Source organism: Hydra viridissima, unplaced genomic scaffold, assembly GCF_058129835.1.
Source record: "Hydra viridissima isolate aposymbiotic clone 2 unplaced genomic scaffold, HvirCarnegie_v1 scaffold_2, whole genome shotgun sequence".
NCBI lineage: Eukaryota > Metazoa > Cnidaria > Hydrozoa > Anthoathecata > Hydridae > Hydra > Hydra viridissima.
The window spans coordinates 7,840,001-7,857,172 of record NW_028324301.1 but is presented as its reverse complement, the minus strand read 5'-3'; the positions used below and the strand labels follow the sequence as shown (position 1 = coordinate 7,857,172).

Here is a 17,172-nt window from a genome sequence, read left to right as displayed (position 1 = left end):
ATTTTTTTGAAAACCTTTATTAAATAATTATTTTGTAAATATTTTATAGTAAACATTAGAGAATTCTTTTTATGAAATTTGCTTCAGAAATCTTTAGTTTGCCTCTATTTTTTTTTTTTCTTTTTTGTCACTTTTTTTCTTTTATATCTCTTTTCTTATTTTCATTATACATACATATTTAAATATATTTATTATATATTTTTAAGTTTGTGCATGCTCTTTTTGTTTTTTCGTTGTTTTCTTTTTCTGTTTTTTGTTTCATTTCGAAAACTGAGGAAGTTTAACAAATTTCATTTTTATGCCGTTACACAATGCTAATATTTTTTTATTAAATTTTCAGAATTTGTTTACGTTAGACATGCACCTGTGCCTAGACTTTTTATGTGCTACTAAATTATCGTATTTATGTTTTTCAAACATAAAAGGAAAGCGTTAATACATGTGTTTAACGACGTGTTCTTTGTGGTTTTCTTTTAACTCTCCATTGACTGTGTCAGTTCCAAATTATTTAGCGTAAAAAATAATGATTTTCTTCAGTAGAAATTTCATCTTCGTGTTTCATTTAAGAACTTTTTATCAAAAAGCAGGATGTTTATTTTGTTTTATCGCGAAGTATGTTCATGCGATAAAACTGCAATAAAATTCCTGGGGCATCCACGACACAGTTTTCGAGATTTCTCTTATAACATTGGCGAAACTCCAGTGTTTTTAAATTGTCTAAAATCAAAGCAACGCATATGTAACACCCATGGCCATCTATAATAACAGGCCTTGACATCGCGCAAGAGGCCGCAAAAACTGAAGGCCGATTAAAAATTTTGTTACTTAAATCGATACACGTTTTATAAAGGCAAATTAATGTTAGAGTGGTTGTTTTCTCATATAAATTTCTAACAAAAATAAAATTATTAGAGAAAAAATAACAGCAGTTCAAAAATCGATATATTTTACGGTATTTCGCGTTGCCAGAATAATAACAATGTTATAATTAACACGATTTGAAGACTAAAAACATAAACAAAAATAAAACCCGTTGGTAATTATTTTCTTTAAATACAATTCTGTAATTAACAAAAAGTATGGATAACTAAAAACTTAAATATAACGATGAAAATGATCAACAAAAAATCCATCCAACAAAAACAATCTTTTTATGTGTGTTGTGTGTGTGTGTGTGTGTGTGTGTGTGTGTGTGTGTGTGTGTGTGTGTGTGTGTGTGTGTGTGTGTGTGTATATACATATATAAGCTTTAAAAAAAAAGAAGATAAAAAGTGTAACAAAAAAATTTTAAAAATTTAAAACTAAAAATTCACAAAAATTACGATAACTTCAGTATTTTCATCCTTGACTCTCTGTTACTACTAGGAGTGGTGATAAGTGCATGATTCTTTAGCAAAATATTGGAATATACTCTGCATTGCTTTTTTGTTATTTTAAGTCCATACTTAGCTGCTATAAACTGAAACTGAGTAATACAAAAAGTCCTGCAAAAAGGCCCAGTGGCACCTTGAAAAAATAGAAAGCAAAATAATGACCATTGGACAAGAGTATCAGTAGGGATTTGAAGTCCACCCCTGTTTAGACTATTCAGATAATTTCCATATTTGTAATAATAATTTGTTGTATCATCATAAATTTTTATTTCACTTTTTTGCACATAGCCAGCCATGTAAACTATAGCTATTAATGTTGACTGATTAACTGAGCTTTCAAGATTATGCAAATTATCCAGCAATTCTTTTTCATCAGTAGAAGTATCTCTGCAACATATGTCACAAGTATGACCATCAATGCCATCTACAACAATATCTAGTTTTAAAGACAATTTGGTATGTTGAATATGTATTTTTTCAATTACAGATTTAGCATTTACAAAATAGGTCCCTCCTGATCCCTGTCGAAGCTTAGAAAAAGCTTTTTCAATTGGATCTGTTGAAAACCAACCTAACAAAACATATTTGGCTCCATTACTTAACAACGTTTTCACTAAATCAATTAAGCCATAGCATGTATGTGCAATTGCTATACTGGTATCTTGTGAAAGCTGTTTGACTCGTTTACCAGAAGGCTTCATAAAATTTGACAGTTCAGCAGTTTCATGTAGTATTTGTAACTGTGGATCATCAACTGAGTGGATTTCACCACACAATTCATTTCTAAAGCGAATGCTAGCACCAGGTACTTTGACATTGACAACACTCCAAAAAGAAATAACTTTTTCTATAAATATGGCAGTACTTTCAAAAGCTTTATTTTCAATGTCTGGGTGTGTTCTAAAAGCAGCAACTGTTTCTTCACAAAAAACACACAAACACAACTTTACAGACTGTCTCTCTATTGGTTTTGGATAAACTGATTTAGCTGTAAGTCTAGAAAGTTTAAAAAGACTATTGCACTCAGCTTTATATAACATTTCTAAATCACTCCACTTAGCCAAGAAAAGTGCTCCATTATGCAAAAATTGAAGCTGACCAGTCTTTTCTGTTAACCAATTGTTTCGTATAGATTTTAAAAGATGCACATAATCATATAATAAAAATGTACCTGATGTTGATAACCATGTTTTACTTTCAACTGTTTTAAATGTTTTAAAAAATCGCTGATTTATTCGGTTACCATCAGTTATTATTGCTAATGCCCTACCATTATCAATATTATTTATTGTATCAACAATTGGTTGACATTGTGCAAATTGAAATTCAGCTGAAAGAGTTGCAACAGGTTGAGCTCTACATATAAATTCTGGACCTCCAAAAAGACATTTTATCATAAATGATAAAATTGTTGTAGCCAACTTTTCAGGGTGATTTACTGCATGACCAAACAAAGTACCTCTTTGATAAAGAAGTGAAGCTTTAACATATACTTCATCAATTAAAAGAATACAAGTTCTTTTCATTGGATCTGTATTCATAAGAATACTGTTTATGAAGTTTAAGTCATCCATTGAGCTAATTTTTGAGGTCAGCCGTGTTAGAGTTCGAATACTTGGCAACTTGTAGTCAATGCACAAACGGTCATACAAACTTCGTCGCATTGCAAAATATTCATATGCCCTACATATAATATCTGGGGTATATAAAATTTCACCTACATTAACCTTTCTCATGGCACTAAGGTGCTCAAATAGAACATTAGACTGGTGAGAACTTTCTTTAGACTTTAAAAATCTAATTGCTTCAAATAAAGCAGATTTTGTTTTTATTAATGTTAACCTGTTTGTAGTTAAAGATGAAATATTACAAGTGGTGCCATTGTGATAAGCAACAAACGAAAAATCATCAAAAATTTCCATAAGAAATAAAGGAACACCAAGTTTGAAAATTTTTGACTGTATGTGTAAACTTTTTTCATTGAGCTGAAAAACAATACAATCATTGCTATTAATGAACATAGATTGAATATCATCAAATACAAGTGTATCATCTTTTAGAAAGACATTTAACTCATCTGGTAAAACATTTCGAAATCCGCTTGCTGCCATGGTTTTTCGTGCTTTGTTTGGTGGTGTTGGTAAACAACTTGATGGTATTTTTTTAAAGATAGATGGTGAGTTTAACGGTCGTTGTTTTCCATATTTAGTTACAAAAGGTGCATCATCTGGCCAATGCAGTCGACATACTGCTGTGTAGTCAGTGACAATAAAATTTGCTCTTGGGATTGCATCACTCCATCTTTTCCTTTCCTCTGGATCCTTTGGAAACTTATAAATCGAGATTTTCGTTTCAGTTGAGTGATAGTTCGACTTGCAGAGCGGTACACAACATTTTAAAGGCATTTTTTAAACTGGTAAAATAACTTATTAATTCGACAATATTAATACAACCTTATAAACTGTTTGTTATTACAGTTTACAGTTAGCTGTTACGTCCTAAAGTTGCTTTATATAACTTATTAACCAATAGAATTTCATAAATTACAAAAAAAAGGCGCAATGCAGACTTCGCTTAAAGTAAAAAATCAAAATGTAAAAGGAGTATTATAAATCGGCCTTCAGTCAAACAACTTTTTTGCGTGATGTCAAGGCCTGTTATTATAGAAGGCCATGGTAACACCCAAACGAGCGTTTTAAAAGGCAGAGATCTTCTTTAAAAAAAGAATTAAGGCGCACAGATTGATTAAAGCTGAGTTCAAAATTAAAAGAATTATTAAAACAGTTATTTAAGTAAGGAATTTGTAAATCAATCTAAATAATTAAATTTAATCAATAACTTTTTTCTCTCCCTTGAAACTTCATTTTAGGACACACTTTGTATAATGTTATTCTGTCGGGTACATTACATTTGTGCAGATTTGATTTGAAATATATTTGTCTTTAGTCTTAGACTTGGAATAAACTAAAGTAACATAACAACAGCAAAGAAATGATTCAATAGACATTAACTTATACCCTGGTCATTTACTATATAAACAAAACTGCTCGAAGAACTGTATAAAAAAAAGTTCTGCGAGAGGGCGTTAACCGGAAGGCTACCCTCGCCTCCTTCTGCCATTCCTTGACTCCAGAGGTTCAAAACAGTAAGTCCAGCCATCATTCAATTCTGTTCTGCTGAATTGTAAACTTTTTTTTGATAGCTCGGTATCGTTTTGAAATTAAAATGTACAAGCACAGAAACATACTGAACAAAAAGAACGAAACGATTTCCAAATGCACATATAAAAATGAATTTCTTCTTATCCAATCTGACATAGGAGAACTATGCTTCTTTTAACATAAGAACTCCACCACCGTAAATTTTTTAATTTTGTAATGATTTTATTTTGTTCCTACTTTGTATTTCATGTCTGATGTCAGGAGGCAATTATTTTAGAAAATATCAGCTTGAACCTCATTTGCTTACTTCAGACTTGATTTTTTAAATGCTTTAATTTGGAAATTTTCTTAGTGAAATTGGATTAATATAAGAAACATTGAATCTTAACTTTTAAAAACTCGTCAAGGTGATTAGGTAAGTAATTAAGAAAGTCATATTTGGATTTGAGACAACTGCTTTTTATTTAAGCTGTTTCGGAAGTTAAATTTCGAAGTAATATAACTTCGAAACGCTTAATTAAGCGAATTGCAAAAAATTCCACTCGCTAATAAATCCGATTACGTGTTTCAAAATAGAGTAAAAAACCGTAACAAATTATTAGTTTCAGCCACCCGGGGCACCATTTAATATTCCTACCACCTCTGCTGCATTGAGACAAGGCCAATACTATTGTACTATATTTGAAGTATGCAAATTATATACATATATACATTGCATTTTATATTTTATACATTATCAATCTATATATAAAATCTATAAATTAAAATTTTTATTTTAATCTAGAATACGATAAATCATGAGATTAAAATATGCTGAATAATTCACATAAATTATGCTGAATAATTTACATAATTCAGCATTTTGGTTATGACCAATAGCCAGGTAAGAAAAAAATACGTCGTTTAAAGCTCGTAGTCTGACATGTTGCTTTTTTAACTAATAAAAATATAAACTACATATACATTTTAAAAAATTAAAGTCTTTCAAAAAAAAAAATAATAATAAACATAAAAATTAAAAAGGTTACAAGTCTCGACAGAACTTTTCAAAAAATAAAAATAGAAGTTTCATTCTGGTCAGAAAGCTGCAATAAATTCTAATTTATCGAAATAAAAAAATATTGTGCGCGGGTGAACATTCTCTCACCAATCGTTTCAATGTAAAGTTCTATGGAAAGTAAAGCGCTTTATTTTCGCTTCAGTTTTTCTGAAATTTTTTAAGTATCTTTCAGAAAGTGCGAACAATCCAGAAAATATTTAATATATATACATAAAAAAATGGCAAAATAAATAGCTTCGATGAACGTGTTTAATTGAAATAAATATTTAACTAAATACTAATCGGCAATTTTTTTTTGCAAAATCAAGATCTAGACATGCTTTTTAAGCAGAGGATTTCATGACTTATTTCAAGGAACTAAAATGCTGCGCTAAAAATATTTGTGTTTCGTTTGTTGTAGTTGCATCTGAAGTTGTTTCTTTGTATTGGTTCAAAATCCCCTGTTCTCAAGAAATAAAAAACCAGTTCTTTGAGTGCGTTTAAAGCGGAGTGTTGTACTGCTCTTTAGAGTGACAACCAGGGCCAGAAATCAACGGTGTCTTTACTAATGCCAAATCTGCTTCATCTTCATCATTTTCAGGGAAACTAAAAATAATGCTTTTTTTTTTTTAACATAAAAAAAACTCAGAACGAATGATTTTATTATAAACTAGAAACCATTTTGATGTTTTTTCTTTAAAAGTAAGATATATTATAAGTACACTGAAAAAAAGTTATAAATTTTCACTCGTTTTTATCAGAATACTGCAGCAAAATTTTGTGTTTTGTGTTTTCACGATTTGCCAGTTAGAAATGTTCAAAATTACAGTTTCTTTTACTGAAATATTCGTAACAACTACTGATTAACAGAACTAGTTAATTAACAGAAAACTTTAGAATTCGCATCTTTCAATTCAAAACCACAATACATTCTGGTAGTAGCTGTTCGAAATTAAAAATTATACTTAGACTAATACATTAAAACATCAAAATAAATCATTTCATTACAAAAAATTGGACGGAACAAAGTAATAAAATAAAGCAATAAAAAATCACGATAAACCAATTTAAACGCGTTAATATCAAAAAATCACGAACAAGCAGCGTGGTGGTCATTTTTAAAAAAAGTATTTAAAACAGCTATAAAGTGCATTTTGTTAACTGCACATCTTTCTTGCATCGATTTTACTACATTGCACACTAGGACAGAGTGAGCCAAAATACATTTTAAAAGATTATCGTAATGATCAACACGTGTTTATCAGCAGAAATAAACACATATTAATTAAAATATCATTTCATTCGGTTATTGACATAAATTTGACGAGTGTTTTTTTTCTTTGAATTTTTTTTATCAACTTTCTAATGCTTCCGTTGTTTTAAATTAACTTTACTGAGTACCATTTTAAGTTAAATGCTTTGTTATTAACATTGTTTTTTTTCTTCTTTGGAAACGGTGCGGTGCAATTGTAATCATCAGTTTTTATGCATCAGCAGCAGAATTCTTTTCGTACAACTATTACTTTTATTGTACAACTATTATATTACAGAAAAAAGTCTGGAGGAGAAAAAAATGATGAATTTTACAGATAAAATAAAAACCTATAATTGCATGATTGAGCAAATTGAGCTGTGTAGGACATAGGAAAGAGAAGTATTTTTAAGTTAAGCGGCATCATCAGCATATCCAGCTTGTATAGCTGGATATGCTGATGATGCCGCTTAACTTCTTTCCAGAGTTTTTTAGATTTTAGGAAACAAAAACAATACTTCCAAAGGTCACTTCATGTTGTGTTGAGGAAAACACAACATAAAGAGACTTTCTGATGAAGTTGTTTCTGATGATGATGTTTAGCATGCACTTATAAACTGTTAAATTTCTTCATCATGTAGTTAAACTTCTTCATTATGTAGTCAAATATCAAAAGGCTCTAAGTTTTCCTAAACACTTGTTGAGTGGACTTCTTTTGGAAACTGCAGATATATGAATGTGAATGTACATGAGTTGAAAAACTATTGGAATTTAGTTTTGATTCACGTTTTAAGGTCTATGCCCACGCTCTACAGCTGGTAGTTATATTAGTTCTTTACAAAAAAGACGCCAGTCACTTGGAATGAAAGATTAGTGATGAGAACACTGTTTTTGCAAATTTAAATAACAACAATCATGAAGACAAAGATGATGATTATAATAGTGAATACGTTTATGAAGAGGAAGATTGTACTCGAGATTCGAACGATTGATTTTTAATCAATTAAACATTTTTATTACTTTATTTTATTACTTTGCTCCATCCAACTACAATTAGACATCAAATTATTGGACTTATAAAAAATGTCAGGAAAATTGTAAAAATGTTTAAAAAGTCCCCAACAAAAATGAAAATTATTTACAAAAGTACGTAAAAATTGAGTTTGGAGAGGTCATCCATTAAATCATGATTTCAAAACCCGATGGAGCACAGTTTGTTACTTATGCTTGAATGATTTAACCAGTTGAATTATTGTGTTAAAAAGGCATTTCTAGATTTTAAATTGAATTCCAATTTTGATGATTGAATTAAGATGAACGAAAACAAATATCGAACCATATCAGATTTAGTAGAACTTTTGACTCCTGTTAAAGAAGCTGTGGAAGCACTTTGTCGACGAGACGCAACTTTAACTACAGCATTGCATTTATTGTTTTATTTTGGTCAAGGTGACTCAAGGCGGCATACAATTTTCCGATTTCTGATTGTTGTTGTTTTATGTTGACCAAAAAAAAAAAAACAATCCAAAATCGAAAAATTGTATGCCGCCTTGAGTCACCGAATTAAAGAGAGAGCACCATTAAGCAGCATAGTTTATTATCTTCATAATGCCCAAGTTACTTCATCGAAAATCCCAGATATTTTTGTACCAAACACAAGTGCCCAAAATAAAAAAGTTATAACAAACATAAAGCGCCGATAACTACATCAGCAGACGTGAATAGTGATAGTGATGTTCAACTGAGCGAGGCTTTATCAAGCAAGGAGTGTGATAATAAGATCAAAACTATTAGTGAAGAATTAAATGAAGTTATGGAAAAAAGATTATACCTATAAGGGTAGAAAGTAAACTTCTAAAATTCAAAAAGGAAATGTCGTTATTTTAAAGTGGCGCCACAAGAGGTGATCACCTTCAAAAAGCATATGATTATATATAATCTATACGACAAACAAGTGTGGAGTCCAAACGAGCATTCTCAGCTGCCGGGTTTTTATGCTCAAAAAATCGAACTCGATTAAAAGACGAAATGATTGACGCTTTTAGTTTTTTAAGGTAGTACTTTCAAAAATAGATATAAATCATGTATATTCATACTGTTTTTAATTATGTATATTCATATAATTTTTAATTATTACTTTTATTTACATTGTGCTATCTTTTTAATGTACTATTTTATAATTTAAATTACTTAGGTTCGTTAGTAGATGAACTATTTTAGTTAACTAAAAAATGATCAATTTATTGATAATATAATTATATCATCAATAAATTAATCATTTTTCAGTACTTGATGAGTACTTAAAAATTTGTTCTTCACATACTTTACCGCCAATAATTGTTTCTGTTTTCCATTTAACCCTGGGATTTCCCGGGGATAAATTTCTCAGTCCCGAAATTGAGAATGTCCGTGATTTTGCCATCCCTATATACAACCTTACTTTATATATCTTATTTTATATCTTCTTACAGCAATGTTAACTGCTACAACTTTCCTTTTATGTAAGTTCATTTCTCAACTATTATAATTATTGGTTTTATTCTAGTTTGGTCATTCATTTATACAATATATCTATATTCATATTATATCCACTTAATTTTATTTATTTGTCTTCATGTTCTCCTAATGTTAAGCTGCTTTTTCTGCTTATGGAATATTTATTTTACTTTTGACTTTTTTGAATTTATGACCGAAACATCAGTAAATATTTTTTTGTAATTTTTTGCTAATTTACAATTCTGATAAAGTTGAATGGCTCTGATGAAATTACTTCATTCATAATTCTCACTACTCTCAGGTGTTTTCTCTTGTGTATTCATTACAAAATAACCACAGAATTTCAAACTTTTGAATGCACTCCTATAGAGTCATTTTTTAAACTCTTATTACTTCTGTATATAGAAGATATATAAGCTACATATTTCAAATTTTAATTTTAACAAGATAAGCACAAAATCTTGTTGTTGTTTTTTTTTTGTTTGCAATTAGTACCTGATCAATTGATTTAAATGAATAAAATAGAGAGTTTACAAGAAACTTATTTAATAAGTTTCTTGTAAACTCTCTATTTTATGAGAACAGTTTTAAAGAAAAGCAACAAAAGAAAGAAACATCTCATAGTAAATGTTAATAACCTTCTTTCTTTATGGGGAAATTCATTTGCAAGTAAATAGTCATTGTTGCGTCTTTCATCTTCTAAAGTCAGATAGTCGTTATCCTATATCAGATAAAACATTGCAATAACACAAAAAAATAAGCAAACACTGATTTAAAGTTTAATAGCTGTTTTTTTGAATAATTTTTAGCTCCAGTTGCATTATGGTTTTACTTTAGAAATTATTAATCCAAGAAGAAATAAAAACAAAAAGCACAATTTTAATGGATTCTACCTTTGATACATTTTGCCGCAGGACATTACTTAGACATTCTGCAATATGTAAGAATAATGGTCTGTCATAAGGACTTTTTCGCCAGCAATTCAGCATTATTTCATATACAGATTCTGGACAAAATTCTGGACATTCCATTCTACGTCCATCTTCTAAGAAAGAAAACAATTCTTCCAGAGGCAAACCAGGATATGGTGATGTGCCAAGAGAAAAGATTTCCCATAAAAGGACTCCATATGACCAGCTACAATAAATCAACATTTCTTTAAAAATTATTTGTTTCTTATTTTGCCTAATTTTGTTAAATTTCTATACTTTATGTATATTTGGTTTATTAGTTTTACCATGTAATAAATTTTAAAAAATTTTGAGAAATTAATTTCATCATTAACATATCTGTTTTACATTCTATTACTATTAGATTTAAGGTCCACATATTTCCATACCATTAAAAAGGAAAAATGTAGGCATTAAATAGCAAAAATTAAAAAAAGTATATTTTTCAATAAAAAACTATAGAATTTACACATCACTGCTGCTGGTATAAATTTTATCAAACAAAGATTCTGGTGCCATCCACTTGACAGGGACTAAACCTTGGGAGTCTTTCATATAGACTTCATTTTTGTAAATATCACGTGCCAAACCAAAGTCAGCCACTTTCATTACGAAGTCAATGCCAATGAGTATATTTCTAGCAGCTAAATCACGATGGACACACTGAAACAATTAATAGATAGTATGTTTACTATTAAAGCAAGAGAATAATCATACTAAAAATATGCTGCAAAAATATTTGTTACCTTTCTAGATTGCAAGAAGTCCATACCCTGTGCAACTTGATAAGCTATCATCACCATATCAATATACGTAAACTCATTTTTCATATCTGTTTCTTTTTTAAACCAAACTGGTTGGTAGGTTTGTTTTTTAGATCTTAAGAAACTCAACAAATCACCCCCTGGACAACATTCTAGAATAACATGCAGCTTTTCGCCTTTGGTTGTACATGCACCCAGTAAATTGACAATGTTTTTGTGCTCTCCCAGGTGTATTAGAATTTTTAATTCAGAAGCCAAATCTTTATACTCTGCTTCAGAAGCTCCATCTGAAATAGATAAAAACAGGAAACAATAAGAATTCAAATTTTATAATAATTAAAAGTAAATAAATTGTAGAATATTAATTTACATACTAACCTTTCAATGTTTTAACAGCTACCATAGTCTTTTCTAACTCTACATTACAAACTTCATGCTGCTTTTTGTATCGAATAGATAATGAATGGTACCGCTTTGTTTGCTTTCGCAGTTGCTTTCTTAATTTGACAGCATTTTGACTATTATCACGAGGTCTAAAATCTAAGAATTAAAAATAAAATTGATAGAGAACATTAAACAAACAAACAAAAATTTTAAATTTTAATTCTTACTGTGAATTCCCTCAGCTTCAGCTAGCCATACTTGGCCAAATGCTCCAGAACCTAATGCTTTTATAAATGTAAGCTTTTCTCTGGGAAACTCCCAAGCCATGTCATAAGGCAACTCGCTACTCTGTTCAAATATAGTGCGATCAGGATCAATCTGAAAAATGTTAATAAAAAAATTAAAATACAAACCTGTAACTCTGCCATAACACTGATACATTTGTATTATGGTCATGGTTTTTTTGTAAACACATGCTCCTGAATCATAAATTGATGTTATAAACTGATTTTGTAACTTGATATTTCTGTGTCATAAATCAAAATCTATGTAATGAGAAAGAGGCTTTTGATTTAGTTTATGAAAGGTCACTACAAACCTAAAATTCAAATTTACTTATTAAGGTACAAATAATCAAAACAGAAGCATTATTTTTCAATTATGATTACAAATAGGATTTTTTGAAGCATTTATTAGTTTTTTATATAGTTTACAAAATCAGATAAGTTACAAAATTACGAACTTATCAATTACATATCAGTTATATGTTTATCAGCTTTACAAGCATGAAGTGTTGTCTAACTAAACTATATTTTAAAAAACAAAAAAGAATTAAAACTTTTTATTTTACTTTTGAGCAAAGGTTCATTGACCAGGAAATAAATTATTTTACAAAAAGTCAAAAAGGTAACTGTAACCCCAGTGTAGAAATGTATATTATGCTACAGTTAAAAACTTACTGTTGATGAAGAAAAATCAATATTGTTGGTATATTATATTACACATTTGCTTTTTCAGAATTCTTACTTACAACAAATTCTTTGTCAGGAGCAAGATATCGTGCATATTTATGCTTTAAGTGTCTTTTATACAAGAAAATAGCAATAAGAGCCACAAGTAAGACAATAACTGCAGGAACAAGAACAGCAAGAATGGTATCTTTTTTGATTGCACCAGAATAAATAGCAGCTGAAACATATTAAGCATTCTTCTTAAAGATTTATGTTATACAAAAATTTAACATAAATATTCATAAGCAACATTTTATTTAACATTCATAAATCAGAACAATAATCTAACCTGAATTTTTAACAGTTACCCTTACAACATATTCAGAACTTCCCAGTTTGTTTACGGCTCTGCATTTATATGTACCAGAATCTCTACTATTAACATTAGCGATAGAATATTGATTTGTGCCCATTTGAGAGCTAAGATGCTGCGTTTTATTGGAATCCCATTTAAACCATGTGACATTTGCAGGTGGATTTGCATCTGAGACACACTTAAGTTCAGAAGAAGTTGTGGCGAACATTGTGATTTCATGTCTCCATTCAAGAATACGTGGTTTAGCTAAACAGACACTTGAAAAATTGGTTCGTATTTAAAAAACTTTTGTAGTTCAGTGAACAGTAATAAAATTTAAAAAAATGTTTAATCTAACTGATAAACTTATTTTTAGTATTGTTATCGACTTCGACTTAATCAACTAAAAGTTGAATAGTCGAAAGTCGAAATTAGTCAACTTTGAAAAATCGAATAGTCGATTTAATTGACTATGAATTTCCTACTAGTCGACTAAAAGTCGATTTAGTTGGTTTATCATCCTAACATCCTTATTTCTATTTTTTAACTTAATTTAATTTTTATTAATCTTTGATAATGTTATGATGTTAACCAACGACTAAAGAGAAGTCTTTATATGTAGTTTATCTTTTAAAAATATATTATTTATAAAGATTGAGCCATGCAACAGTGGGCTAGGGGTGAGCAAAAAACCCCCAAAACCAGGACATTGGAGGACATTGGACCTGGGCAAGAGGTTGTGAAGATTTGGCTGAAGAGGTTCAATTGTTGTTGGACCAAATCTGGTAGGAAGAGGGAGAAGTTTTTTATGGAAAATCGGTACTGGTTGCTAGAAGAGCTGGAGCCAGAGGTGAAGATGGAAGTTAATGAAGGAAGTAAATCATAATATAGTTATAATTTGTTTTTAATGTGATTAAAAACAGATAATAAACAGATGGTATCTGAGGATGTGGAGCTAGCCAGCATAGCACTAAAAGAGTCCTTGTTCCTCACCTGCCTGGTTCCCTTACAGATCTATCAGATGACATTGTCTGGACAAACCCAAAACTCTCCTCCACACTCTATTGCAGACCAATCATGTTTCAATACATAAAGGAGAGCAAAGATGTCATGGTAGAGGAGTATGGCATTTTCAAGGAGTTCTAGGCTCTCCCTTTAAGGTTGGATAGATTCATGATCTACCATGAGCTGGAGGAAACCATGGTTGATGAAAATGTTGCCATCATTCTTAGTGCAGTGATTGATGCAACTACTAGTTGCAGCATCTGCTGCCTGAGCAGCTCCAACCTGAATGACCTGGAGAAGGTTTATAGAATTGTGGCAGATCTTTCAGATATTAGATTTAAACATGGCCTGTCCACCTTTCATTTGTGGATAAGAAGAATGGAGTGTTTCATTCACATATCCAACAGGCTACGTTGAATTTTAAGAAGTGGCAGGCTAAGGAAGGAAATAAGGAACTACTAAAGCTCAAAAAAAAAACAGATTCAAGTAGCACTGAGGGTTGGTCTTGGTATCAATTTTAATGTTCCAAAGTCAGGAGGATCTGGAAACTCCAATAATAGCAATACTGCTTGGAGGTTTTTTAGGGGATACCAAAAGTCCGTAGAGATTCTAGGTGTTGATGAAGAGCTGAAGAAGAGGTTTTACATTACACTCTGTATCCTCTCCAGCAATGAGAAAGTGGACCCTAACAAGCTCCATCACTACCTTTTTTATTATAAAAACTGTCAAGACATCCAATGACCCACCCTGAAATTAACACCTGTGCGGTAATGACCAATCCTAGAGACCAAATACGCAGATTTGAATTCCTCAACCTCAATTACCAATACTTTAATTGAACTAAAATATCTGACCATTCGACCTAATTTGCTGTATCACATAAACTTAACTCTTAGCTTACTGTATGTAGCACCACTTCATTAATGTGTTTCCTTTTTCTCATTATAGTAACCAGTTGATGCTTTTAAAACAAAATGTTAAGTAATGTGTTATGGTATTCAATTAAGGATGCGAAAACATTTTGCAAATCTGCCACCCCCAAAAAAGTAATAGCCGCCCCATCTACCCTGACCTGTTTTTAATTAATAAAATTTTTTGTTAATTATTCGCTTTAATTGTTGTGAAAAATAATGTAAAATGCCCATCAGTGTTTTTGTTTTTATTTTTTTGTGATTGTAATTTCCGTTTTATTTTGTTTGTTTAATAGATTTTAATTCATCTAATAGATTAGATGAATTAAAATTGAAAAAAGAAAACGCTCTTGATACAACAACACCATGTGTATATTATAACAGTATTACACACCTAGTTTATTTGTTTAGTCTCTTAAAGTTCTAGTTTTTTTATAGCATCTAAAAGATAAATTGTCAAGCAACGTTAAAGTATATGATTACAATAAAATTTTTTATTCAAATATTTTGACTAAATTGACTTTTAGTCGACTTAGTCAATTTTAAAAATGTATTAGTTGATTTTAGTCAACTTTGGAAAATATATTAATCGATTTAGTCGACAGTCGATTAATTTTAAAGTTGTAACAACACTACTTATTTTCACCTGTTATAATTTTAAAGTCGTAACAACACTTATTTTCACCTGTTACAATCACAAAACTAAAACAAGTTTACTTATTCAATTAGGTACATGATTTTGTTGACTAAAGTTTCTTTAAAATACTATAAATTAAAAACTAAAGTGAATTTTGTCCTAAATTTTATTTATTTTTAAGAAAAATTGCTCTTCAGTAAATCTTGCATCAGGGTATCACACTAAAGCAGGCGATTATATTTTAAAATGATATTAAATTCAATAAAATAAATCAATAAAAAATTGTAAATCATAATTGGTGCAACAACAAACATCCAAACTAGTATTTATAAATATCTGCATTTTTACAAGCCATGCATCTTTTTTGTATCAATTTAACAAATTATTGTAAATTTTGGTTGGAATTCTGCTCCAAAAAATTTCGGTTGGAACTCTGCTCCTAAAAGTATGTTCTTGTTTTGGGCTACTAGTGGAATTTATTTGGACTTGGACTAGCTTTTTGTTAGTCTGTCCCTTTAAGATTGCATTACTGTAATGGCCAAGTTTTATGGCACAATACTTCCCCATTATCAACAAGGTTCTAGATGACCTTATTGATTTGAGACACACTTCAGATTGAATAATCAAGTGGATTCAAGTGGAGCTCCATCCTTACAGAGAACATATTTCCATCTTGAGCCACATTATTTTAAAAGGCTGAAATAAACTCTGTATTCACTTTTTCTTTCTCTTTGATATAGATTGGTGGACATTTTTCTTCATTTGAAGAAAAAACACCTAGCATCATTATTGACTGAGGATGCATGGTATGGCTCTGAACAATAAATGGATTATTTCTTCTGTTAATGACAGTTACAGTGAATATCTTCTCATCTGAGAAAATTTTAACTATTGATGGGCCATAACACTTTAAATGACTCAGAAGTATCTTTGATTGCTTTATTCTGAGAGCTTTGAGTATATTTAAAAAAAGTTGACTGGTAGACCTGACAACATTAACCATTCTAAGGGCCATCAGTGTTCTTCTCATGCTCCTTTTATCAACTTCAAACACTTTGGCAGACTATCTATTGGACAAAGTAGGATTTTTCTCACCATGCTTATTAAGTCATCCTGTGAACTTTTTTGTCAACTTCTTTACTTATAGGAGCTGGCGCTTGAGCCTTTTAAGAATTATTCTGCTTTTTTACCTTATAAAGTGTATTTTTAGACACTCCAGATATTCTGAATAATTCTCTTGTAGCTAAACCCTCATAAATCATACTTAACACTTTAGTTCTTTTCACATTTATTTTTACATTTTTAAAATCAAAACCATTTTTATTAACTTTATTGTCAAAACTAAATAGTTAGGCGCCAACTAAACTGTCACACAACCTTTCTAAAAATTAGTCAGCAAATTGCTGTTGCATCCTTTACAGATGCTTTTTAGTATGCAAAAGAGACAGTTAAAAATTATGTTGAACTATACTCAAGGAGCTATATTCCTCCAGTCTACATAAAATACAGATTCATAGAGTGGATATAAAAAGTACATTCCTCTTAATAAATCTTATTTAAATTTAGTTAGTAACTGCATGACATCTAAAGAATTTAAACAGTTGAAAAATTAATTACATTTAAAGAAAGAACGTTAAAGTAATACACAAAATTTAAAAAGTTCAGTGTTCTATAAAAAAAACATAGTACAACTAAATCTACTGTAGAGAAAATTGCAAAAGATTTGTTTATAAAGTTAATAAACCTTAGCAAAATAACAGATGTAAATTAAGACAAAAAAAAATTATAAAATTGAAAAATGTACCTAGTATAGTTAGATTCATTGTTTTTGTTACAAAACCAACTGAATTAGAAGCAATGCATTCAATTGAACCTTGGTGTTTATTGTGATGGAT

The 17,172-nt window shown here is 30.0% G+C and overlaps 2 protein-coding genes across 2 annotated transcripts in view; both read right to left on the bottom strand.

The window, feature by feature from the left end:
* Positions 1–1,024: 1,024 nt before the first annotated feature.
* Positions 1,025–4,031, bottom strand: LOC149891748 (uncharacterized). Its single transcript, XM_090079528.1, has one exon. The coding sequence runs from the start codon at positions 3,776–3,778 to the stop codon at positions 1,319–1,321; it is 2,460 nt and encodes an 819-aa protein (XP_089935654.1). The 5' UTR covers positions 3,779–4,031; the 3' UTR covers positions 1,025–1,318.
* Positions 4,032–5,436: 1,405 nt separating this feature from the next.
* The window catches only part of LOC145184288 (vascular endothelial growth factor receptor 1-like), a 20,937-nt gene continuing 9,201 nt past the window's right edge, over positions 5,437–17,172 (bottom strand). The window contains exons 9-18 of the mRNA XM_090077607.1: positions 17,082–17,172; positions 12,719–12,991; positions 12,450–12,607; positions 11,647–11,797; positions 11,414–11,575; positions 11,018–11,322; positions 10,741–10,934; positions 10,215–10,458; positions 9,960–10,042; positions 5,437–6,179 (exon numbers count right to left, since the gene is read on the bottom strand). The exon at positions 17,082–17,172 is cut by the window's right edge and continues 236 nt beyond it. Coding sequence (XP_089933733.1) covers positions 6,074–6,179; positions 9,960–10,042; positions 10,215–10,458; positions 10,741–10,934; positions 11,018–11,322; positions 11,414–11,575; positions 11,647–11,797; positions 12,450–12,607; positions 12,719–12,991; positions 17,082–17,172 — 1,767 coding nt within the window. The 3' untranslated portion in view covers positions 5,437–6,073. The remainder of the gene's footprint in view (positions 6,180–9,959; positions 10,043–10,214; positions 10,459–10,740; positions 10,935–11,017; positions 11,323–11,413; positions 11,576–11,646; positions 11,798–12,449; positions 12,608–12,718; positions 12,992–17,081) is intronic.

Bases quoted from the DNA above. Each gene is read 5' to 3' on its own strand.
- LOC149891748 (XM_090079528.1), bottom strand. From the start codon at position 3,778: ATGCCTTTAAAATGTTGTGTACCGCTCTGCAAGTCGAACTATCACTCA.